Consider the following 27652-nt stretch of genomic DNA (forward strand, 5'->3'; position numbering starts at 1 on the left):
GCTCGTTAGAAAGGCAAGTTTGTTCTAAGGTAGATTCCTGTTCATCGCGATACATGACGGATGGGCATAATGAAATAAAAGTATCTTTTATGCATTAGTGAGGGCGCTTGATGAAACTGCCAGTCTTTGTTTCTTGATTTTGGTCGCAGAATGCGTGCGTAATCTTCAATCAAGCATTGCACGATGGATGGGTGAGAATATCTCAGAGTATTCCTTGAGAGGTGCGTAGCTAAACTGTGTCTTTCTGGAGGTCATAATGCACTGAAACCTGTTTGAATTTTGAAGTTTGATTCGTTAAAACTTTTAATTCTAGTAAAACAATTTTAATTATAATAAAATTATAAGGAATTCCATAATAACCACCCTCAGTTACTGTCTTTGCAGTCACTGAAAAAGAGGTACGAAAATACCACGAAACGTTTGACTCCGTTATGTACATACACTGAGTGATCATTGAATTATGACCACCGCTATGAAAACTGAATGCGACCCGTTGACCACGTGAGGTACGAGAGTGCGCAGTTAGTCGACCTACGTAGCATAGATGAGGTGTCATTGGTTCAGTAAGTAGTAAAATTCCGAGGTAATGCGTAAAAGGAAGGATTTATCGAACTTTGATAAAGGACAGATTGTGGATGCTCCACGAGCTGGTGCCTCGATTTCCTAAACGGCTGAACTGGTGCGGTGTTCGAGAGATGCCGTAGTTAAAGTGTACCATGACTGTCGTCAAAATGGTCAAACAACGACCCGACGGCAAAACTGCAAAGGTCCGCGTAAGGTTGATGTTAGAGGTAAGAGACAGGTCACATGACTCGTACAGACGCAGCACTGTTGAAGATTTGACTACCCAATACAACGTGGGCCAACCGGGAACAATACCTGGCATGACCATGCGTCACATGCTCGAACGTACGGGCTATACCAGCAGAGGACCCCTACGGCATCCTCTCCTAACCAAGGTTCATCGGAGTAAAAGTCTCACCTGGTGCAAAGAGCATGCAAGTTGGACTTTAGAAGACTGGAAGAAGGTGTGCTGGTCGGATGAGTCATGTTATTTACTCCACACCATGGTTGGCCGTGTACGGATTTGGTGTCAATGACATGAGGCTCTTGATCCATCATGCATGGTATTAAAAGTGCAGGCCGGTGGAGGCGGTTGTATGGTGTGGGGAATGTTTCACTGGCAGGAACTTGGACTCCTCGTGAATGTGGAAGAACGTATCACTAGTCTCCGCTATTGTCAACTGCTTGCTGACTGTGTACACCCCGCTATGTTACAATTTGCTCCGAACTGCGATGGTGTCTTCCAAAATAAAAATGCAAAAGGAATGGTTGAGAAACATAGTTCTGACTTTCAGCATATCGATTGGCCTCCCAACTCCGCCGATGTCAATCCCATAAAGCACATGTGGGATACTATGGAAAGACATATCAGGCGTCTGGATACACCAATCACCTCCATACCTGCATTGCTGACGGAATTACACACAGCTTGGTTGGCCATACCTCCCGAATCCTTCCGACATCTTGTTGAATGAATGCCACGTCGAATAGCTGCTGTACTGAGGAAAAAAGGTGGACCTACGAAGTATTAGGTAGGTGGTCATAATTCAGCGATCACTCAGTGTATTCACTCCAATTCTGTGATCCAATTCTGTAATCCAATTGGAGTGATCACTCCAATTCTGAAATAAACATAATAATACCAACGTAGCTCTCAGCGATTTGTTATCTTCAACGATTGTCTCACGTGACAATGGACATAAATAGAGGTACAGTAATGTGAGGAACCTCGCATCCATTTTAATCCTCTTGTAATTCTATTGGACGAACACGTGGCATTTCGCAACAACACTCCTATATATTTAATGAAATACGTCACCAGGCCACGTACCGAACCAGGTGTAGCCATTGCATAGATAACACCATTTCTAGTTCATCTGCCAGTGCGGTAAGAGTAGATTTTCATTCGCTTTATTTTCTAGAATTCAGATTAACCTTAACTTTAACCCTTTGGTGCAAATCACATAATAATTAAGTTCACTTTATTTTAAGTAATAATTGTTTTTCACAAAAACCTTTTTCCTTTTATGCTTCAGGGTATAACAGGAAGGGTAAAATAGAAAGCACAAGAGAATTGCATTTCATTATATTCACTGCGCTATCTGAGAGAACTATTTAACAGTTACGTGAAATAAAACGTAGGTAAACTAAAACGGGTGTACTACTGTACTCCTACAAAGCGAGGGTTAATTTGCACGCTCGTTTGATTCGATTGTGGTCAAACGCCGGTGAATGTTAAATTCGGTGACGTTCTCGTGTTCTCTCTCTCTATCTGATGAAATGTTCTGATGGTAGAATTGCAGAACTAAGAAATACTGTTCTAGGTTTCGGCCCAATTGGATGTCGGATGAACTAATGAGACTCTTGGAAGAGAAGAAAATTTATATAATTTAACTTATATGCGTGGGGTGCATATAAATATCGGGCAACACAGAAGCCTATGGTAGAAATAAGCTATTCGGTAATCAAGTCATAAAGGAGGTTAGCCAAGCGAAGGCAGATTATGAGAAATCCTTGGTAAAGGATGCAAAGAAAAACAGCAAAGATTTCTTTAGTTATATAAACTCTAGAAGGAAGGGGGATGAATCACATTGGTCCACTTGATATCGATGGTTGGACTGTTGATGATCTTGCTCAGATAGCGAACAAACTGAATCAGTAATTTGCATCTACATTCACACATGAGGAGTTATTCAAGGAGGACAGCGCCAAATTTTTATCAAACTCTAACAGGGAGTTAAATCATTTTGTAATAACTGAGAGACTGAGAGCAAAGTAGAGGAGAAGTTGTTGAAGTTAAACATAAGAAAGGCAAGTGGGGTGGATGGGATCTATCCAGTTATATTAAAGGAGGTGGCTGGCAAAGGAAGTAGGCAAATCCTTAACCATAATTATGAGAGCTTCCGTAGACTCAGGAGAAGTCCCCGCGGACTGGAGATGTGCAAATATATCCCCAATTCACAAAGGGGGATTCAAAGGGCGACAAAAGTAATTACAGACCAGTTAGTTTGACTTCTATTCCAGAGAAAATAATGGCGTCACTGGTTAAAGAAGCACTGCAGGATCATCTAGACAAGACTGCAGCAATAATTCAGACACAGCAGGGGTTTGTTAAGGGGACGTCTTGTCTGACCAATTTGATTGGATACTATGACGTGTTCACAAAGTAACTGGATGCAAATAATTTTGATATCATGCACTTAGATTTCAGGAAAGTTTTGGGCACTGTTGCGCATGGAAGACTATTGTACAAATTGGAGCGGTATGGCATTAACGGCAAGCTGCTACAATGGATAAAAGGATGGTTAAGTGGAAGAAGGCAGAGGGTGGTAATCAGTGGATACTGCTCTATGTGGACGAATGTTATTTGTGGAGTCCCTCAGGGTTCGGTGTTGGATACAATGTTGTTTTTTGTATTTATCAATGCTATTGATGAAGGTATATCAGGCTTAATGTCGAAGTTTGCAGATAATACGAAGGTTGGCAGGGTTGTTAACGACAGTAATGGCAGTATGCTTCTGCAATAGGATCTAGAAAAGTTGAGCAGATGGGCTGAGAGGTAACGGTAATCTCAGGATAAACCAATAACGTACCAACTGTGCGGTACTACAGTAAGGGTAGTGGGAGAATGAAAAAGAGCCGGGGTAATTGTGCAGTCAGATATGAAATTTTCAGAGAAGAGTAGACAGAGGTCTAGTGAATGATATACGGGAATGGTGCTAGCAGGGTAAAAGAGGCGATTATCCCTTTGAATAAGGCAATGGTCAGGCCACACCCTGACTACTACATCTAGGTCCGGAGGTCTCCTTTTAGGAAGGATGTAGAACAGCTGGAACGAGTACGGAGGAAGGGAACGAGATCGGTGAGGGAAACAAAGGGGTGCTCTTACGAAGAAAGGCTTAAGTTCTGCGGGTTGCTGCATCTGGAGACTAAGCACTTGCGAGGCGATCTGATTGAGATGTATAAGACCTTGAATGGATTGATTGGGCTCAATACTGATGGGATTCTTCTTTCTCAGATTACAGATCTGTGGTGTCATAAACTAGAACTGAGGAAAGGCAGTTGTAGAATTGATGTGCGGAAGTTTGCCTTTAATCAGCGGGTAGTTGATTGCTGGAACAAACTTCCGTGGTGGAAAAGACCCGGGTTCGAATCCCGTCTGATGACGGCGCGAGGAACTTTAATGGGCCTTTTTCACTCCGTGGCTGAATTAGTCAGTCTGAGGTGTAGATAACGAGGTTTTTTCTCCCATAGAACACATGCAATTAACAGACATAAGACAAACAGCACGGCAGATGAATTTAATTATGCGGGTGGCCTAAAAATAATGAAATAATAATAGTGAACACACGAAATTTACAGACATAATACATATACGGGTATGTGTAAGAAATTACGGGTGGCCCTAATATAATAGTTTGAAATTTGAATTTGATGCTTGCTTTTTTGCATCATAGGCCTTTCCTAATGCGAATGCTACTCGTAAAATTTTATTATTTCCTGTTTGGATAAGGGGTTATTTTGTACTGTGCCTATTTGGTTATTTAGAATTGAGAATACTCTCAAAGGCAACCAGTGTGATTAAGCAACAGAATATCGTGTCGTAAATGTTATGTATTCTGTGGTCGAGTTTCCTGTTTTGTCTAATGACATTCATTTAACCGGAACGAAAAAGATTTCATGTAAAATGATTAAATTTAACGACCATCGATGGTTGGAATCGTTTCGGTGTAGTACCTGGAAAACTACATCTACGGTTTTCTTATGTGCTATGAATTTTTCACGTTTTTCGCAATACTAGAAAGACGAAAGTTTAAATTTAAATTACTGTGGTCATTGGTTAACAAGAAAACAATCATTCAAAGCGGGGAAATGTGTAAAAGGAAAAGGCCTATCCCATCAATACGAAACTGCTTCCTAAAAAGAAAGAGTGAGAGGGCAACGAGTGGAGTTAATGTTTTTGTTTTGCGTGCTGTTTCGCTTGACTGCTTTATGGTATTTGGCATATGAATCATATACTGCTCCACCCCCATTAGTCACGTACACGTATGTAAAAATAATCTCAGTTAGAATTCTTCTTCCTGTTTTTGAAGAGTGAAATTGCCTGGTTGGCTTCATTTTCCTGTGTAGAGAACTTACGTGGATTTGTCCATTCAGTTAAAAGAAAATTTACAAAAGAATAGAAAGAAAATGAACAGACACGCAATTATACTGCAATCACAGCATGGATTTGTCAAGGGGCGGTCTTGTCTCACCAATGTGATTAGTTACTATGAACAAGGAATTGGATGCAAAAAATAATTTTGACATCGCATACTTGGATTTCTGAAAGACTTTTGGTATTGTTGAACGTAAGACTTTTGGTAACATTGAACGTTGAATTTTTGTACAGATTGCTGTACAAACAAGAGCAATGTGGCATTAAGACGCGTTACTGCTATGGATAAAGGGATGGTTCGGTAGAAGAAGATAGAGAGTAATTATCAATGGGCACTACTCTTGGTGGACTAATATTATCAGTGGAGTTCCCCAAGGTTCAGTGGTGGGTCCATTGGGGTTTTCAATATTTATCAATCAAGGTGTATCAGGCTTAATGTCTAAGTTTGGAGATGCTACAAAGGTTGGTAGGGTGGTTAATGATATTAATGATGATATGCTACTGCAACAAGGTCTAGAAAAATTAGGTCGATGGGATGAAAAATGGTAGTTTAAGTTTAACATTGACAAATGCAAGATACTGCACATGGCTAGCAGTAGCACCAGAGTAACTAATCAAATGTGTGGTACTACACTCAGGTAGTAGAGAATGAAAATGACATGGTGGTAATTGTGCAGTGCAAGTGCAGACATCCTGCCAGGACAGTTGTTAGGGTTTTGTCAATGATATACAGAAACTTTGATAGCAGGGATAAGGAGGTGATTATCCCTTTATATTAGGTCATGGTTACTCCGCATCTTGAGTACTGTTTACAGGTCTGGAAGCCTTACTTTAGGACGAATATAGATCTGCTGGCACGGGTACAGAGAAGGGCAGCCGGATTGGTGAAAGGGGCAAAAGGTGCTCTTTCCTAGAAAGGTTTCAGTTCTGCAAATTTCAGTGTCTCGAGATTAAGCACCTGCGAGGAGATCTGATTCAGGTGTTTAAAGGCTTGAATCGATTGAGTAAGCTGAATGTTAATTATATTCACTTGCTGAAGGCTACACACATGAGGGTGCATAAATTCAAGTTGAGGAAGGATGGATGCAAGATAGATGTGCTGAAGTTTGCCTTCAGCCAAACTTCAAAATGGTTGATCTTTGGAACAAGCATCCATCTCGTGTTATGGAAACGGTTGGGTTGAATAAATTCGAGGGATAACCAGACAAATGTTTGGAGATTTCGGATGGGCGAACTTTTTTTTTGGCTCATGCTTTATATAAACTTGCTTTCTTGCATCATCTGCCATTACTGCTACTACCACCACTAAAAATTCTGATGAAGACGATTTCTGATAAGCTAACCAACGTCAGATTATATTAGCATTTACAGCAGTGTATATATTTATAATTTCACAAAGAAATGTTTATCTATGATGAACTAACTGAACTTAACTTTATACACAGCTATTAATTCAAAAAATATTACTTTGATATGTTTATTTTATTTCAGGAATAAACATAGATATAACATTGGAGAGATAAAACCCATAAGATAAAACCCTCAAATTTTGGGCTATTGAAGGGGTGGTTAGAGAGAGAGAGAGAGAGAGAGAGAGAGAGAGATAGCTATTGTAATCTTCTAAAGTGTGGAGCAGAGATTTCCAGGCTGATTGAGGACCTGGAGGTTTACGGCATTGATGAAATTTCCTAGGAACTCGGAAATTTCATCCCTGGCCAGTGGAGTGTATAATAACGTATGCAGCTGATATAAGAGATACATCAGCAAAAGCAATATAAAATTGTTAACTTTTTAATTCAAGCAGGTTTATTCGATTTAATGCATTGGTAATTTTACTCTACTGATTCCGCTTTCGATATTTATGTGTGCATGGAATCATTTTCGTGAGTTATGATCGCTTTTTTATATTATTTCAGTGAACAGTTTAATTTGCGTGTGATGAAGACTCTCTGCAGGTTATACGGTTTCCTGTTGTGCGTGTCACTGGTATTAAGTGACATTATAGAGGATCTTCTGTGTCTCTCAATTGGACGTAAGCTTTCTTTTAATGTATACTGCATGAAATTCTGCGCAAATACTCAAAATAATTGAAAACTATTTAAATACTTGTATTTCTTATTATAAAAGGTCTTATTATTAAGAAAATAGTTTCGTTTTGAAATGGCGTGTCTGACATATCATATGACCAAACGTATTTGGACACTCATCCACAAATATACCCCAGTCTAAAATTTTGGAATCGTGTTTAATTTTTCTTAAACAGAGAAGGGCAGCTATTATGTATAAAAATCAAATGATATTTAAGAAATATTTAAAATATTTCTAGATTATTGGAGATTATTCCAGAAAGGTGTAGAAAACGAGTGAATGTGGTAAAATATTGCTAAAGAATCCTGAACGTTGTAATTGATCCCTGAATATTCTAGGTAGTGGGTGTATTGGTTCAATATTATAGAAGATTGTAGATGAGTCTAGAGTGTTTTGCAATAATATAAATTGAGGAGTAAGAGCTGTAACTTGTAAAATCGAATAGGTGTCATCCTGATAGTATTGGGCTGGTTTTACTGGTTCAGATTTAATCCCTTGGTGGAAGCGTCTGGAACCAAGAAAAAATAATTATATTCCATTTTAAACGCGCAATTATCGAAATAAAAATCTAAAAGAGTTTCTTTAAAGTAAAATTCATGAACATTGAACTAAATCCATTTCAGATGAGTTATTTTAAGTGGCTATATCAATATTATCTTAATTAGCTGTTCCCAGTCCGGCCAATACCACATTCTTTTGTTATACGAGAAGCAACAGAGATGTCCCTTCCACTTATACGTACGGAGACGAGCCATTTTCCTTGGTGCCGTGTGAAGCATCCAGACCAACGTTCATTATCATCCCTGGTTGGATGGATACAGATCGGTCGCCAACCAGCTGGCCATCCGTAAGTAAAATAGAATTAAATGTTATTTTCTGGAGATATGGTTTTACTTGGATGAGAAGTTTATGCTAAAATTAACTGGGAATCGTGTGCTGAAACTTTCAACTGTCTGCGCCTCAGCAGCAAACATAAGGGACTAGACCAACAAAGAACTAAATAAACAAATTTTGAAGAAGTAATGTAGATTAGTGAATCAGTGGTATGCATATCTAATATCTAATTGTAATGATGAACTCAATTTTAATTTTCAAAGATGAAAAATTGTGCAATGTTTAAACAAGTTTAATTCGAACGATCGTTGTACTTGTATGTTTACAGGTGTATAAAGAATCCCTATTGAATGAAACAGACTGCAATGTAATTATAGTTGACTACCCAGCAATAGCAAATATGTCATATCCTCTTGCTGCTAAAGGTAGCAGAGTAGTTGGTAAAGAAGTTGGTCAGTTCCTTCTCAAAGCTGTGGTAAGTGGTTCCAATTATTGCTATATTTGAATCAGATGGGCAATTCGTATTACGAATTGATTTCTTTTGCTTATTTACTATATAATAGACTATTATAGTATATGGAAGTACGCATCAAAGATTGGTTTCGTTTATCATGAGTTATATCTAAAAGAAATTAAATTTTAATACTTTATTTCTGGGATGAATTTCCTTGCGATTTTCTGCTTTATATATTCTTAGATGGTTTTAATGTAATAGACAAGAGAACGTTGATTATCTTATTTCAGGACAAAGGAACACTTTCAGTTGCTACATGCAACATTATTGGACACAGCTTGGGTGCTCATATAGCAGGGTTTTCTGCAAAGGAGCTGCGCAAATTGGATCCAACTTCTGATGTGCTGTATCGCATTACAGGTGATTTCGTGAGGTTTTTTTATTAGAAATATGAAAGATAATGATTTAGAGACAAAGACTAATTATTTAGATAATGAAATATATTTATTATATAAATATGCTCTATTACGAAAATTACCCGTGAAATTATAGTTTTAAAACTTTTGTTGACTAACTTCAGGATCAGGACACACGCTGGTAAATAATGTTCTTCAGCCATCCACAAAACATGGGAAAACTTTGTACCATTCCATGGACAAATTGTTATGAATTGTGCCCAAGCAATTGTACATTGCGCAGTGCTGGCTGTGAGGTTTAGTTTCCTTGATGTAGCTCTTCTTCAAAAGTCAATGCTAAGCAGCTCCCACCACATGGGTCTTGTGCTTGGGATTAATACTATTGCGCTGTTATCGATATTAATTATCTCGTACCACTTCTTAGCTCATCTGCGAGCGACAAAGGCTATGAAACATCATTTCTTCGTGGTCGATTTGCCAGTTTTCTGGATGAAAAACCATGGACTGTGGGTTTTACTTCTTTTACCTTCCTTGAAAATCTTCTTTTCTAGATTTTTAGGCACCATCACACCTCCAACGCCCACTTTTTGCCACCTGACTGCTATACACTGTATATCTCACAGAATATTCTCAGGATCATGAGGGTAATTTATTTTATTTCCCCTTAATCAGTTTCCAGTATTCTCTCAACAAATTGTGGGAGAGCAACTTCTTAACTTAACTAGGCAAGCAAGGCATGTGTTCTTTAGAATAACAGGACTGAAAGTGAAAATAAAACATGAAATTTATTACATACATATGTATATACAACATAATATACAACTGAACTAGATAGCATATAATCATGACATACAAAGTTAAAGCAGAGACACTTTGCATATGTTAGTCTTATTACAGTTACCCTTCACTAGTTAATCTGATTTTACAATTATATAAAAACATTATTCATTCTTCTTCCCTTATTTCCTGATTAACTCCTTACACTTATACATTCACTTTACCTCCCTTTCTTTACTTTACTTTTGGATACAATACTCTTACTCTCAGTTCCACACATCTGCATTTACAGTACTTGTTATTTCTCTTCCATTTGACTGCTATTCAATTTCTACATCTATAATCTCTTATTTCTAAATCCAGTATTTCCAATACGCTATTGGAAAACAAGATATGCACAATTTTAAACTGCTATTCTGTTTGAAGGATGTTGTCCTAGTTTCTTCAAGCTCTCATATATGCCTATAAAAAGCGAAATTTCCATTTAACCTCCCCACAATCTTTGGATAAAAACACACAGAATCAATCCCTTTCTCTGTATTATGTCCCAGAACAAATGATCCTCAAACAAGTCACAAGAAATTGCACATTAAAAATCCGTTGCTCCTAGGAGTACCACCTTTGGCAGTTCTCTCCTGGGCTAGAAGGGTCAAGCCCTTTCTTTTGAAGCCGCCACATCACAAGGGGACCATCATCTTTTCACCAGTTAACGAAAGGGTGACGGTCCATGAGAAATCAAATTCCTTTTCGTGAAGAATGAAGAGGAAGTTTTAATTTGATAAATTTTTGAAGTTTCCACTCTTCACTGGGTGAAGTCCATATTAGAAAGACAGACTTTGCCAAAGTACATAAAGCGTTAAAATAGTTTATCTATAAATTGCAAACCAAAGCCGATATCTAACCGCCACAGTCATATATTCATCTAATTTTATTAGTACCGTTATCGTGGTATTTTATACACAATTCACGCATTTTATAATTACAGATAAAAGAAGTTTAAATAAAGTTTAATTTTTTACTCTGTGGTTGCGAACATAGATGGTCAAACTACTGATTGTAGTTTACTACTAAAATTGTGTTTTCAAGGACTCGATGCTGCTGGAGTTTGTTTTCGCGGTCGTTCGGCAGAAGATCGTCTGGACGAAACGGACGCAAATTTCGTGGATGTCATTCATACCAGTGGCTCAGACTTTCCAATAAGTGAGTTAACAGTGTGTGTGTGTGTATTTCCTATAGTTGCTAAATGTACTGGTATTAAAATATCTAGAACTCCCAAACATGTCCTCCTTTGAGCATGCCTGTACCATCGCTGGATTGTGCTGTCTAAATCAGGTACATTGATGCCACAGTCCTATCTTATTTTCAACAGGACCTTATCCAAAGGCGATGTCCTTTGAATACGGGTTTGCTAAGCAATGATCCTCACCATGGGACACAAACTAAACGAAACTATTACATTAGGGTCACCAGGTAATTTCTTACATTTACCCATGTGCATTGTGTCTGAAAACTGAGTGTGTTCCCTGGTCGATTTGCCTGCTTTACTGGACGAAAAACCCCCAGTTTCTGGCTACAAAATCCTTGATATCTATGCTTGAGACCGACTAACTCGGCCACAGAGTGAAAAAAGCCCATTAGAGTTCCTCGCGTCATCGACGGAATTCGAACATGGGACTTTTCCAAACGGTGTGGTGAGGACGGTGACGATACCATTGTGCTACCTGAGCAGACTCACCATGGGACACAGAACCGATAAAAACAAAAAGGATTTTACATAAACTTAATAGATCGAACAGTCAAAACGGATACGTACTAGGACTTCGTTTTCTTCGCTAGAACAGTTAGAGGTGTTTGGAACCCTGAGCCTGTGCAGCTTGAAATTCAAGGCTCCATGCCCGTTAAGGATGAACATTGTAAGTTGGTAAAATTACCGTCCTCCCCACATCGGGTGTAAAAGAACTGAGTTAGACTCCCGCCGATGAGGGGAGGAATTTTTCAAGGTGGTAGATGACTTTCATCAACCGGTGAAATACCACCACTTTGCTTATTGGAGGCTTGAAGTGGTGAAACCCATGTTTAATCTCTAGAGCAAAGTTTCCGGCACCCACCTCCCCTATACTTCTCCTTCAACCCATGCACGGTACTAAGTACTATAGGTTTTGATACCTTTCGTGTTTGGGGTTTTCATAAAAAAAAAAAAAAAACACTTGAACTAAACCAGTTACTCCCAACGGTGCAAAGCAAGCTAAAGTCAGAAATGAGCAATTTAACCACCTGACCTAGAGCTTAATTGTCATTATTATTATTATCAATTTATTACCCCAGGAAACCGTGGGCCACACCGGGACGCCAATGTGCCTGGAGGATGTGAAATTTACATAATAAGGTACGAGGAATCACACGTACAATGTACAAGAGTACGTGCGTGCTTGACCTGACATATTTACAGGGATAAACTTAAAAGAGTTCGAAATAAAAGCAAAGTTTGTAATAAATGCAGCAGGCGAAAAAGTCCAGTTGTAGGTGAACGTCATAGATTCAATAACTGGTAAGAGTTCTTGAGTATTCCTTTCTGTAGAGCTGGTCCTCACAGAACTTATCAAGGTGGATGCCTAATTTATTGTTGATCTGAAGGCAATTGGCACGGAACATGTCCCTAAGGGAATCAATGTTTGAAAGGTTAAGCCGCAGAGGGAGGCAGACATCGAGGTGTTCTCCTCTTGTCTTCTTTGGCCCAGAGATTAATGGAGATATAGACGGAGCATGAATTCGACCTGTGATAAGCCGAGCCAACGTTAATGTATTTCTTTTGGTGATAAGAAGTCGCCAGGAAGTGGTGCCTAGATTAGCTTGGAGGATACATCTGGAGATAGTAAAATAAGGGCCCATCCCCCACTCTGTTCATCCATCTGAGCAACCAGTATTCCAGACTGAGGTACTTTTTGTGGGAGGCAGGAGCAGATGACCACATTTCAGATGCGTAGAGAGGGATAGGGGTTATACACCTCAGGATGTGCCGAACAAGCATTGCTGGTTGATACACATCAACGAGCTCTTGACGCACTGCCCAAAGAGCCGCGGACGTCTTCTGTCTCATCCTGACAAAGTGAGACTGGAAGGTGAGTCCAACATCCCAGGTGATTCCTAAGTCTGTATAGGAAGTTACCCTTTTCACCCTTTCACCGCTTAAATGATTCCAACAGGCGTTCCAAAAGTTTAAGAGCTCTCCATGCGTTTTTATTGTTTTATTCTTTATATGAATATCCTGATTAATTTGGAATGCAAGCATTTGGACACTTCTGTCATATGAATATCATAGGAAGGGTCTTTCTACGGAAAAGACAGATACACATACCTTTTCAATCCATTTGCAACATTCTCCTTGTATTCACATGAAAAATTCCTTGTTCCCATTCTTTTTGCTCTTAGCCAATGCTTTCTCATACTCAGCCGTGGCTTCTGAAACTTATCTGTGGTACTATTACCAATCAATGTGTAACGATTACAGGCTTCAGTACTGTTTCTGACTCAGTAACTGACCCATGCCATCTTTTTCTGCTCTAACTGAACGGCAAGCTCCGCATTCATCCATTTCGGCGTCCACATCGTACAGTATTTTTTTAATGGTAAATATGCATTCACGGCTTCTGTAATTTTTGCGTTAAAGTTATTCCATAATTCACTTCTTTCGTTCTCACTCTGCAATCCCTCCAATTAATAAATGCCTTATATTGCCTTAAACTGTCAAAGTCCCCTCTTCTGGAATCAAAACCCCTTTAACTCTTGCCCCATCTTTCTTATCTGCAAACTGACGACTTCTTGATCGCTACCCACCAAAGGTTATTGTATTTTGAGCCCTGTGATGTCGTCTGATTCATGAGTAATAATGAGGTCAAGAGTATTCTCAGCTATAATATTTTCTTTAATATGCTTGTAGTAATAATGCTCATCCAATATATTTAAAAGTTTTGTTCCCCATGGTGAGTTTCCTTCTAACTTATTCCAATCAATTTGGGGCAGATTGAAGTCAACCATAATAAAAACATGCGTTCTCCTAGCACGGAAAGCGATAGGAGAAGGCGGTGCTAAAAGATAAAATTCGAAGGAAGTCGGTACTTAAAGAACGAGACGGTAAGAATTTAAAGCGAATTGTGTACCAGAATAGAATGTCCGGTATATACTAAATGTCTGGATTTAATTTAAGCAAAGAAAGACGCATTTACAACTGAATTAAGCGGTGGATGTGAAGAATCTTGGATTTGTTAATCATGTGCCTATACGAAATCCAATTCTTTCTGTAAATAATTACTGTGCCTCGTGACCATTTTGAAAAATAAAACTTTTTTTGTCTCTTTTTATAGGCCTTGGCATTGTAGATGCATTATATGGTGCAGGAATATATGAACCAATCGGACACGTGGATTTCTATCCAAACGGTGGAGATCAACAACCTGGATGTGATCCTGGTAAGTATTTTAAGTGCAAGTAATTTTTGCGCTAAAAGCACACACAAAACGGAAATTTTCATGCCTTAATGTGGATCGGAATTCTTTTCCCTTGAATTCTGCTGAGAGTTCCACCATTTTTTGTTTAAAGTACTCCCTCCTCTGATTGGAAATAATATGTTCATTAGGTGATGATGAATCTTATTGTCGATATAAACATCCCTCACTTTTCCAGTCTACTACACGCGCGTATCTGTTACATCTCTTTATGAGAGCTCCACGACTGTTTATTGAAACGAATTTATGTCATATTTTTCTTTTCTATACGTTTCACTTCAATAAAACAAAATTCAATAGACAATTTCGTTTTTAGGTTTCCCTGGATTCGCATGCAACCACATACGTGCAATTGCCTTATATGGAGAGTCGATAACGAACAAAAACTGCAACTTCACAGCCGTGGAATGCGATTCTTATGACGATTACAATCGAGGAATATGTACATGCACAAACAGAAGGATTGCGGTGATGGGATTGAACGCGATAGACTTCAAAGATCGTTTTCCATCCGGTCCCAATCAACTGTATCTGAAGACGAACAGCGCATCTCTGTACTGCATTCCACAATGCTGAATTTAATTTGAAACGCATCAGATGATGTTATGATGTACACGATTCGTTAAATATACACTTGTGTTCATTGGTAGTTTAATTGAATTAAATTTCAAATAAACTGTTTAATCTCTTTTGTTTATTATTCTCTTAAGTTGATAATGTGTATTAAAACAGTCTCCTTCAATTATAATTAATTAACAAAGTCAGCTTAAAAGCGACCTCATTAATGATAATATTCTTAATCTCCCCATTACTAAGACAACTTGACCAAGCTCTCACTTTCACAGCGGACAAGGATAATCCATTATGCTTTAATACCCGATTTAGGGGTAATGATGACTTGCATTATTTTAATTTTTGGGAGAAATAATCTTGCTATCCTCGCCTGAGACCAACTAACTGAGCTACGTTATGAAAAATATCCATAAAAATTCCTCGAGTCATTGGCAATATTCGAACTCAGGTCTTCTTCAACCGATGTTGGGAGAATAGTGATTATACCAATTATGTTACCCACAAGGGGTGTGTTTAGGGACTAAATAGGATTTTAACCCAGCGTATATTGATCTTAGGATGTAGAAGAATGGCACTGTAGTTGATATTGATAACTTTGGAAGTAATGACTTCCAGTTTTAGATATCTATTGTCACCATTCTGGACATAGATTTAAGAATAATCGCATTAGGTCATTCTACCTGCTTCAACATTGGTTCAGTCGAATTTCCTAATCCAACCACCTCAGATACTTGTTTGCGCGAGAAAAACAGAGACCAGAAGGTCTCTGTACGCACAGTCTTTGCAGTAGTAGGAAACCCAAAAGAATGTTCTCATGCTGTTTATATAAGCCTCGAACTGCCTCTCCCAATGTAAAATTTTCCCAGATGAGATCGAATGTTAGGCCCTGCTTTCCTGATTCAGTTTAGCTCGGATATGATGCATAACATTAAATTCCATTGGCTAGTAAGTTTAATGTTACCACAAAGCTGGCTCTGGTTTCCATAAGGACTCCAACATATTACCGTTCAACTGCTAACTTCACCAAAGAAATATTTTAGACTGAATCTATCGACTCTAACACGTTTTCTTGCTCTGAATCACAACCGAGATCCTGGAATATATGATCTCACTAGTTTTGTATCCTATTTTCCTCATCCAATAAAAATGAGACTCCACTTTTAATAGTGATGCAACCTCAAATAAAAAGTATCACTACAGCCACTTTGTCTATGCTTCCCTCTGATCTCTAGCGTTCGGTATCAATTATCAAGACACTCCGATAATTCATCATCCCGTGATCAAACTCCCTGATTGCAAATTCTGATTAGTTCCTGAATAGAAGTCCTAGTGGAGCAGTATTATTGTATCTCGCCCTCATCACGGTGCCTCACTTAAATATCTGCTCCCAATCCGAAATTGGTTTATTGGGTTTTTAGGGTTTTTAGGAACAATGGCATCTAAGGCCATATTTTTACACATATACTGTCTGTAAATAGCGTGTGTTCTGAGGTAGAATTTCTGTTTGCTGGTAGAAGAATTCGAGTTTCAGGGACAAAGCCATGTTACCTCACCTGAGACCGACTAAATCAGCTACTTTGTGAAAAAGGCCCATAAAAATTCTTCGCGTCATCGAAGGGACTTGATGCTCCAGCAACCCATTTCTTTGAAGATTACAAACCCTACTTCCATTTAAACTGATAAAAAAGATCAATGGTTTACTTATCCACTGTGTAAAGCAATTGCAATAGAGCACTTGGAACACTGTCTCCGAGTGTGAAGATCACACACTCGGAGACAGTGTTCCGAGTGTGAGGATCGCTCGTAAATACACTGAGTGGTCACTGAATTATAACCACCTACTTAATACTTCGTAGGTCCTCATTTTTCCCTCAGTACAGCAGCTATCCGACGTGGCATTGATTCAACGAGATGTCAGAAACGTTCGGGAGGTATGGCCAACTAAGCTGTGTGTAATGCGGTAAGCAATGCAGGCATGGAGGTGATTGGTGTATGCAGACGCCTGATATGACTTTCCATAGTGTCCCACAAGTGCTCTATGGGATTGATATCGGAGGGAGTTCGGAGGCCAATCGATATGCCTGAAGTCAGAACTGTGTTCCTCAAACCATTCCTGCACAACAAGTGCCCGATGCCTCTGCGCATTGTCATCTTGGAAGACACCATCGCCATTCGGGAAAAAGTGTAATATATCGGAGTGTACACCAGCAAGGAGTTGACGATAGCGGACACCACTGATACGTTGTTCCACATGCAACAGGTGTAGCACTGTTGCATATGGAACAATGTATCAGTAGTCTCCGCTATCGTAGGGTCCAAGTTTGTTCCTGCCAGTGAAGCAAGCCCCACACCATACAACCGTCTCCACGGGCCTCCACTTTTGACACCATGCATGACGAATCAAGTGCCTCATGTTGTTGAAGCTAAATCCGTACACGAACATCCACGGTGTATAGTAAATAACGTGACTCATCCGCCGAGAACACAGTCTTCCGGTCTTCTAACGTCCAACTTGCATGCTCTTTGCATCAGGCGAGTCTTTTACGCCGATGAACCTTGGTTAAGAGAGGATGCCGTAAGGGTCATCTCCTTGTATAGCCCATATGTGCGAGCGTGTGACGCATGGTCATGCCAGATATTTTTCCGGGTTGGCCCATGTTGTTTTGAGTAGTCAAGTCTTCAACAGTGCTGCTCCTGTTCGCCTGTGCGAGTCGTCGCACCCGGCACTCACCTCTAACATCAACCTTTTGCTGCCCTTTGCAGTTTTGCCGTCGGGTCGTTGTTTGACCATTTTGTCCTGGTACACTTTAAATACGGCTACTGTCGAACACCCCAATAGTTCAGCCGTTTGGGAAATCGGGGCACCAGCTCGTCGAGTACCCACAATCTGTCGTTTACCAAAGTCCGATAAATCCTTCCCTTTACCTATCACGCTCGAAATTTTACTACCTTCTCAACCACTGACACCTTATGTATGCTGCGTAGGTCGACTAACTGCGCACTCTCGTACCTAACGTGGTACGAGACGTACGTCACCAGGTCGCATTCAGTTTTCATAGGAGTCATTATAATTCAGTGATCACCCAGTGTATAAAAGACATCGGGATTGTGAAAGGGCTCATAAAGGGACAACCTGTTTGGTTATATCTGCAGAAGGACTGGTCGAAAATGTTAGCTCCAGATTTGGTAAAAAAATAGCACGTTAATCGCGTTAGAGGGAACCGCATTGAGGTCTATAGGGCTCTGAACGGGACAGTAAAATATATAGGGATGAAATTTTCACCATTATAAAAAACACCAGAACTGGGACCGTAAACTTATATATGATGAGGTGACAAATGCTAAGACTGGACAAGAAACTTTTTTTTTAACAATCGAGGTGCTATTTATTATTATTAACTAGTAACAGGGTTTTAGGAGTATCAGCGAGCAGGCAATATTATCCCGTCTATCCGTCTATAAGTTACGTGTTTTTCTGGTCGATTTTCCGTTTACTGGACGAAAAACCCCGGTTTCCAGGAGGCAAAACCATGCTACCCTCGCCTGAGACAAACAAACTTAACCTACTTGTGAAATAGACCCGTTGTGAAATTCCTCTCGTCATCAATGAGATTCGAACTCAGGATTTTTCCACCCTGTGCGGGTTGGACGGCGATCCTACCAATTCTGCAACCGACGAGTAATAATTATTGGAGTAAGTTTGCTCTGTAAGACACAAAGTCTTACAAGTTAAATTTAAATATAATTTAAGAAAGAACGCTAGATAGTGATATTGTAAACCACAAAAGAAAACACTTAAAGTCACTAATATTGTTTAAGATAATGGGTCTCGCGCTAATGGAATTAATTTAAGAGAAGGTTAAATTTAATGTACAAGCAAATATACCTTGAAGAAAAACATTAGAAACAGATATACGATCAGTGCCCACACCGGAAACAGCAAGCGAAAATAGCAAGACGGAACAGTGGGGGGTCAACTGATAGTATGGCAAGGGACGGTTTGGTCCAGAGATGACAATAGGGGTACCAGCGGGGGCGCTCTTGTTTACTACAAACAGAGCAGGTGTGGTCATTTTATAATAATGCGAGACGAATCAAGAAAATGGACGCAGGTGTTTTCCGGATGGAGTCTGAGCTCCGAAATTCTGGTCTTTTCCAGAATATTCGAGAATTCTATAGAAACGGAAGTTCTCTCTACACCGGAAGGGGACGATGATGGTCAGATAGAAGTGATTGGTTGAGGAAAGGAGGGGCGTTACTAAATTTTGGGAAATAAAAGGAGAAGAGCGCGCGCAAACGAGAGGGGTGATAACGTTTTTCGGAGATGAAAAAGTTTTTCGGTGTGTGATAAAGTTTTTTTGATGTGTGATAAAGTTTTTAAAGGAGGTGATAAGATGTTTTAGATATGTGATGAAGTTTTTCGGAGATGATTTTTCGAGATGTGATAAAGTTTTTTTGGAGATAATAAAGTTTTTCGGAAGATGATAAAGTTTTCTTCGAGAGTGATTTTTTGGAAAGATAGGCCCAGGAAACAGTCCCCGGAAGCGATCCACCAGTAGAACCAGTTATGGTGAGTTCACTAAATTCTGATAGTTTTAATGAAGCATAGATGAGTTACAGAAAGGGGAACTTTCTCGAGATGAAACATAGAAGTCCGAAAGCGTCCACCGAGAGATATATTTGAAAGGAGGACAGCGAGAAGAACACCGTACCGTCCTGTGGAAATAAAGCGATGGGAAGCGACCCCTACTGAATGATCCGGCACAGCAAAGAAGGATACGAGACCAGGATGATCGGCAAAGCGAAAAGTGTCCCTGGCAGAGTTTAGCATTCCAGATGAACGTTCCCAAACCAATGGAGGACCCGATGCAGAGTAGAAAGTCACTGGCCACACGTTGTATTAGCGGTAAGATCCAAATCCCCAGAAGTAAGTGGTTAAACAACGAATTTACCTCTATGTAATTGCAAAGGACTGCAGGGAAGATAGATAAATATTAAGGGAGATTTAGGGAAGCATACAGTTAAGAGTTAAGTTAAGGTATAGATAAGTAAGGAAATATCATAGAAATAGTTAATGAAGGTTGGTTTACAGTTATGATTTATTTACTGATTAATCAATGGAGTAAGAGTAATAATTTTGGACGGGTTAGCCTATAGAGCAGGTACAGATGTATGTTACTTATATAATGTCACTGATGTAGAGAAATTAGTCGCTAAATGCTGGAGTTTACTTGAGGGAATGAAGAAATAAATAATCCCATGTATATTTCATTTACATGTAACTTTAAAGTGCTGGGGAGAGAATAGAATAGAATAGTTTGTAAAGTGGACATTTAATTCTAGAAGAAGAATTGTATCAACCATGAAGAAGAATGTAGGATTGTGCTAGATAGGTATGAAAAAGAAAGATATAAATAGATAAATAATAAATGTCAATTGTAATTAAGAAAGAGTTAAATTAAACTGATTGTACGAGATGTTAGTGGGCCTATAGTAAGAAGAAGATGATGGATGGGAGAGCCTAATGACCAGGAACGTGAACCATGCCCTGTACCTATATATGAAGTGAATAATGTGTAATGATTTGTCTTATCTTTTATTTGTAAGTATGTATAATAAACTGATTGTATTTCACTTAATGAAAATGGAGTTTGGTCATTTCTGAACACACAGCAAAACCCAAAGGAGGAGTGCTCTAATATAGAAACTCCCTCAGAACCGGAATTCTTCTGTGAGATAACCAGTCAGATGCAAAGTGGGGAATATAAATAACAAATAATAACAAAATAAAAAGTAATATAAAAATATATATAAGATAGAAACCCCACCCCCACAACTGGCGACCCAGCCAGGGATAAATAGAGATAGATTGTTTCATCAAATAGCACCCCCACCCCCACAATTGGCGATGTGCCAGCCAGGAAAACTCCTCAACGGAAGGCTGTGTTTAGAAATGACAAAACAAAGATTCATTTTAATCAGTTGCTGAAACTGTAAAATTCAGCTGGCGAGCCAGAAAGTGTAAGTTAGAATTATTTATGTATTATTGAGTTGATTATTGTAGAATGGATTATAGATTGAACAGGTAAATAACTGTGGATTTGAATAGGCAAGGATTGATTTAGCATTGAATTGGAAATTATTATTTATGTACCATTGAATTAATTAGTGAGATTGATCAGGTAAACTTCAAGGATAGATAAGTGTAGATGTAAAGAGATAATTATTGATTTTTTAATTATTAAAATTAAAAATTTAATTTTTATAATTATTGGTTGTTGAATTTTTAGCAAATTGATTATTGATCAAGCAGGTAAATGTTAATGGTAGATTGAATTGGATTATCTAATATAGTTAAGGAATTGTAGAAAGATTTAGCGGCAGACTTATTGATTAGTTAAAGTTGATAGCTAGAGAGTAATAAATATAAAAATGCCAAGAAATGGTAGGAGACGCGGTGAGGATTGCGAAAATTTTGGGGGCCACAGTAAGGAATATGAAGGCCAAGAAAATCCAGAGGTGAGAATGGTAAGCATGGTAGCAAAGGGGTCAGGGCAAATCAAATACAGTGAGTATTTGAAACCATTTAAGGGGGAATCGGGCGAAAGAGTGGAAAAATTCATTAATAAATTAAATCTAATTAAGGATAAAGAAGGGTTAAGTGATCTAGATATCATAACTATAGGGGAATTTAAATTAGAAGGACAGGCATTAGAAAAATACAGGCAGGCTACAGTGGCAGAAGAAGTAGAAACGCTCCACAGATTCACTGAAACATTAAGAAAATTATTTGGGAGAAAGAATGACTTGTTAACCAGCATAGGAAAATTGGGAGGATACACACAGACCACTCGCGAAACAGTAAGCGAATTCCATCAGCGCCTTCTAAATTTAAAACTAAATTCAGAAACATCAGAATCGGAGAAACAGGCGTTCGAGAAGATACTAACAGGGCAATTCATCACGGGGCTCAGGCACAATTTTAAAAAGGAAGTACTAAGGAAAAAACCAGAAACATTAACAGACGCATACAACCTCTCATTAGAGGAGGAAATGCTTGAAAACTTTAGTAGAAATACGGGGGCAAAGGAGATAAACGCGATAACCGACAAAAAATTGCCAGAAACAGGAAAAGAATCAAGGGAGTGGGGGAGTGAAATCGAGGAGCTATCAAACCACTTAAACAGCATCGAAAGAAAGATGGAATGGATGATGGAAAGGCTCTCATTAAGCAATGATGCTAGGGAAGATCAGCAACAAGCTGAAGTGAAACAAAGATTGGGTAGAGAATTAAATTCACGAACAAACGAGGGGAGAGACAAGGATGGGGGTCGTAAATGGTGTTATAGGTGCCAGAACACCGACCATTGGACCCGCGACTGCAAAGTAAGACGGGGCGCTAGCAATAACTGGGAAAGGGGAGAGTATTGGGAACGAGACAGGTACCCACACTTTAAAAAACCCAGAAACATGGACCAGCACAGGGAGGAAAGGCATGGCGCTAAACATGGTGAGTACAGGAATGAACGAGAGCGCATTAACAATGCCGTAGTTAAAAGACATAGATCTTTTAGACATGCCCGCTGGGAGAGGCAAGCATTACACTTAAACACAGCCAAAGGAAAAAAGATATCTTTAGGTGCTGTAAATGATAATGGCAGGAGAAACGACCTGTTATATGTAAAGGGCAGCTTAGGTGGGATACCAGGTAAATTTCTTGTGGACACAGGAGCCTCTAGGTCTATTTTAATGTGGGATTACCTCATCAGATATTGCAAAGGGTCAAATAAGGGAGATGTAAGATGTTGCCGCGAATTTCTTGTAGAGGGGGTAGGTGCTGAAGAAATTCACACCGATTATATAGTAAGAGACAAGATAAGACTACAGGGATGTGAAAACATGGTGCCCCATTCATATTTAGTGGCAAACAGGGTAAACAGTCGTCGACATGACGCGATACTAGGAACGGACTTACTAAAGAAATTAGGCGCCCAGATAGATCTGGGAAGGTGCAGCATTACCTTCGGTAGTGATACCGCTGTGAGTCCTAAAGTAGATAGAAGGCAAAATGCAGGCGGCAGAGCCAAGTATGAGACAAAAAGAGGGAAATCTTCAAAGGGCAGGAGTGTGAAGGAATCAAAAAGGCGTAAGGCAAACGCTATTGATATGGTTCTGATTGCTCCAGAAGAATTAAGGGAATTAAAGAAGAGGAACAAAACTAATAGGACTAATGAGAGAAAGTGCCAAGAAAGTGGAAGGATGTTACACGTGGGAGTCTTGGAAATGAGAGAAAGGGTTAATGTAAATTCTGGAAAGAAAACGTCTCGAAGAGAAGAGAGACATGAAGATAGCAAACCTTCAAATAAAGTGGAAGAAAGTGGCAATGAAGAGAATCGCAATCAATTAAAGGAAACAACAGAGCTCAAAGGAATCGAAGGATTGTGGAAACACAGAACAGAAAATTCCACTAGGGAAAGGGTCCACAAGTTGGAGGAAATAAACAGGATGCAGCAGAGGTATTTAGGAGGTTTATTCGATGAAAATATGGGATGGGAGTAGATTTAGTGAGGCCTAATATATTTAGAATGTGTATATGTATATATTTGTATATAGAACACTAAGAGGGTCACATACAGCTATTGGGAGATAAACAGGTAGACATTGGATTAGTATAGTTCTGAAATTTAGCAGTGTGTAAAGTAATTTAAATTTCCAATGAATATAGATACTCTTTAAAAATATTCATTATGGCAGGCTTCATCAGGGTGATTTTGGCATCAGAGGATATTGTAGCATAAATAGTAATGTATAAAGGGGGTCTGTAAATAGATGTACAGTGGACCAAAATTGCGAGTAGAGATGTATTAGAATAGAAAAATTTACACATGCATAAATTTTTCTGGCAAGGGTTGACGATTGTAAGACACAAAGTCTTACAAGTTAAATTTAAATATAATTTAAGAAAGAACGCTAGATAGTGATATTGTAAACCACAAAAGAAAACACTTAAAGTCACAAATATTGTTTAAGATAATGGGTCTCGCGCTAATGGAATTAATTTAAGAGAAGGTTAAATTTAATGTACAAGCAAATATACCTTGAAGAAAAACATTAGAAACAGATATACGATCAGTGCCCACACCGGAAACAGCAAGCGAAAATAGCAAGACGGAACAGTGGGGGGTCAACTGATAGTATGGCAAGGGACGGTTTGGTCCAGAGATGACAATAGGGGTACCAGCGGGGGCGCTCTTGTTTACTACAAACAGAGCAGGTGTGGTCATTTTATAATAATGCGAGACGAATCAAGAAAATGGACGCAGGTGTTTTCCGGATGGAGTCTGAGCTCCGAAATTCTGGTCTTTTCCAGAATATTCGAGAATTCTATAGAAACGGAAGTTCTCTCTACACCGGAAGGGGACGATGATGGTCAGATAGAAGTGATTGGTTGAGGAAAGGAGGGACGTTACTAAATTTTGGGAAATAAAAGGAGAAGAGCGCGCGCAAACGAGAGGGGTGATAACGTTTTTCGGAGATGAAAAAGTTTTTCGGTGTGTGATAAAGTTTTTTTGATGTGTGATAAAGTTTTTAAAGGAGGTGATAAGATGTTTTAGATATGTGATGAAGTTTTTCGGAGATGATTTTTCGAGATGTGATAAAGTTTTTTTGGAGATAATAAAGTTTTTCGGAAGATGATAAAGTTTTCTTCGAGAGTGATTTTTTGGAAAGATAGGCCCAGGAAACAGTCCCCGGAAGCGATCCACCAGTAGAACCAGTTATGGTGAGTTCACTAAATTCTGATAGTTTTAATGAAGCATAGATGAGTTACAGAAAGGGGAACTTTCTCGAGATGAAACATAGAAGTCCGAAAGCGTCCACCGAGAGATATATTTGAAAGGAGGACAGCGAGAAGAACACCGTACCGTCCTGTGGAAATAAAGCGATGGGAAGCGACCCCTACTGAATGATCCGGCACAGCAAAGAAGGATACGAGACCAGGATGATCGGCAAAGCGAAAAGTGTCCCTGGCAGAGTTTAGCATTCCAGATGAACGTTCCCAAACCAATGGAGGACCCGATGCAGAGTAGAAAGTCACTGGCCACACGTTGTATTAGCGGTAAGATCCAAATCCCCAGAAGTAAGTGGTTAAACAACGAATTTACCTCTATGTAATTGCAAAGGACTGCAGGGAAGATAGATAAATATTAAGGGAGATTTAGGGAAGCATACAGTTAAGAGTTAAGTTAAGGTATAGATAAGTAAGGAAATATCATAGAAATAGTTAATGAAGGTTGGTTTACAGTTATGATTTATTTACTGATTAATCAATGGAGTAAGAGTAATAATTTTGGACGGGTTAGCCTATAGAGCAGGTACAGATGTATGTTACTTATATAATGTCACTGATGTAGAGAAATTAGTCGCTAAATGCTGGAGTTTACTTGAGGGAATGAAGAAATAAATAATCCCATGTATATTTCATTTACATGTAACTTTAAAGTGCTGGGGAGAGAATAGAATAGAATAGTTTGTAAAGTGGACATTTAATTCTAGAAGAAGAATTGTATCAACCATGAAGAAGAATGTAGGATTGTGCTAGATAGGTATGAAAAAGAAAGATATAAATAGATAAATAATAAATGTCAATTGTAATTAAGAAAGAGTTAAATTAAACTGATTGTACGAGATGTTAGTGGGCCTATAGTAAGAAGAAGATGATGGATGGGAGAGCCTAATGACCAGGAACGTGATCCATGCCCTGTACCTATATATGAAGTGAATAATGTGTAATGATTTGTCTTATCTTTTATTTGTAAGTATGTATAATAAACTGATTGTATTTCACTTAATGAAAATGGAGTTTGGTCATTTCTGAACACACAGCAAAACCCAAAGGAGGAGTGCTCTAATATAGAAACTCCCTCAGAACCGGAATTCTTCTGTGAGATAACCAGTCAGATGCAAAGTGGGGAATATAAATAACAAATAATAACAAAATAAAAAGTAATATAAAAATATATATAAGATAGAAACCCCACCCCCACAACTGGCGACCCAGCCAGGGATAAATAGAGATAGATTGTTTCATCAAATAGCACCCCCACCCCCACACCTCCATGTGTGGTAAGACTGACAGCTCAGTGAAATTCTAATGTCAGCCTCTGATAGATGAGGAGAGAATCACAAAAGTAGTTTATATGTAATGTCTATTTCCATTGCCGGTAGATCCATCGAAAATGTCCATTCACTGAACAGCAAAAGTGCACTGTAGTGATGCAACATACACAGGTACGGTACATTACATATTCCGTTTTTTGCAGAAGTATCTCAAGCTGCAACGAGCCTTACGCCAACATCGCATTGACGCGGACCGACAAGAAAACCCAGACGACATCCAAAGAAAAATTACCAAGGCCATAATAGCGGCCAAAAGTTTACGATTGAGCTGGAGTCGAACAACTCTATACCATACCTAGATACACTTGTCCGGCGTGAGGCCGCGATGAAGCGAAAATTGCCCATACCTGGTCCAGTTCCTTGGTGGACTCGGGAAATCCAGAACCACAGAAGATAAGTCATAAAGGCAAGAAAACAATTCCAAAGAGCAAGACGCTCCTGGCTGGAAGTCGAAGTAAAAGCACCCAGGCGAAGATACGCAGCAGTCAGAAACAGATACATTGAGTTAATATGAAAAAGCAAGCAGAATGCTTGGGAGTACTTAGTTAGCACGACTGGAAATGCCGACTCCTGGGGGGGGATGTACAAAGTCACCATGAATAAGCTCCCAAGGAGTGAGGTCATGAGCTCCACTCGCACCCCGCAGGGTACATTGGCCACCACCTGGGGACAGTCTATCATCAACATCCTTAATGTGATTTTCCAAAAATCACACCCACAACTACCAGAACAGCTGGAAATCTGCGATGGAAATGAAGTATATCACATAGATCAAATGGAACAACTTTTTGCCGTAGAAGAACTACAACAGGCAGCGCAATAAATAAGGAATAAAAAATGCCCAGACCCAGATCTTCTGGAGCCGGAAATTATTAAAAAAGTATTAGACATCTCTCCGCAAACTTTACTAAACCTCTACAACTAAAGACTGGAGTCTTTGCAACCGACTGGAAAATGGCCAACGTCAAATTAATTCTAAAAAATCCTATGAAGCCAACTTAACAACCCGAATCATACAGGCTAATTGCCCTGCTCACAGATGCTAATAACCCCCTTGAAAAGATGCTTCACAAGCGACTTCTACGCCACTATGATGCTGAAAATCTCGTGATGCCACACAATTTGGGTTCAAACCCGGAACCTCAAAATTGGATGCACTCTACAGCCTCCTGAGTTCGGCTGCTGCCTGCGATAGGAAGTATTTCTTGGTTATTTCGGTCGATTTTGCTGGGCGTTCGACACCATCTGGTGGCCCATCGTCCTGGCTAGACTGCGGAAGGCAAAAACTCCCATCAACCTTTACAAATAATGAAGTCATATTTATCCCAGAGAAAATACAAGTAATGACTCCGTACAAGAAACTGACCACCAGGCCTGTTTACAGGGGCTTTCCCCAGGGATCGGTACTTCGATCGCTCCTCTGCAGTTTGATATTGGATGAGTTTCTGGCCTTCGACCTAGGGGAAGTCCATTCCCAGGCATTTCCAGATGACCTGATAGTGACTGTTGCCGCAGAGAACCGACTTCAATTGGAAACCCGGGCAAACCGAGCAATTCAAATTCTGCAAGACTGGATGAAGATCCATTTTCTTAAGGTCTCACCAGGAAA

The 27652-nt window shown here is 39.3% G+C and overlaps 1 protein-coding gene across 1 annotated transcript; it reads left to right on the forward strand.

The window, feature by feature from the left end:
• Positions 1-200: 200 nt before the first annotated feature.
• Positions 201-14925, forward strand: LOC150082658 (lipase member H-like). Its single transcript, XM_090377569.1, has 8 exons — positions 201-221; positions 7138-7253; positions 7975-8156; positions 8472-8618; positions 8888-9017; positions 10877-10990; positions 14152-14256; positions 14609-14925. Exons 2-8 carry the CDS (start codon positions 7160-7162, stop codon positions 14866-14868), a joined length of 1032 nt encoding a protein of 343 aa, XP_090233695.1. The 5' UTR covers positions 201-221; positions 7138-7159; the 3' UTR covers positions 14869-14925.
• Positions 14926-27652: the final 12727 nt, after the last annotated feature.

The sequence above is a fragment of the Mastigoproctus giganteus genome, chromosome 7, assembly GCF_048544385.1.
Source record: "Mastigoproctus giganteus isolate SK-2022 chromosome 7, ASM4854438v1, whole genome shotgun sequence".
Lineage (NCBI taxonomy): Eukaryota > Metazoa > Arthropoda > Arachnida > Uropygi > Thelyphonidae > Mastigoproctus > Mastigoproctus giganteus.

Coding starts and splice junctions, on each gene's coding strand:
- LOC150082658 (XM_090377569.1), top strand. CDS start 7,160: ATGAAGACTCTCTGCAGGTTATACGGTTTCCTGTTGTGCGTGTCACTG. Junction 7,254..7,974: donor TCTGTGTCTCTCAATTGGAC/GTAAGCTTTCTT, acceptor TATCTTAATTAG/CTGTTCCCAGTCCGGCCAAT. Junction 10,991..14,151: donor TGGCTCAGACTTTCCAATAA/GTGAGTTAACAG, acceptor CTCTTTTTATAG/GCCTTGGCATTGTAGATGCA.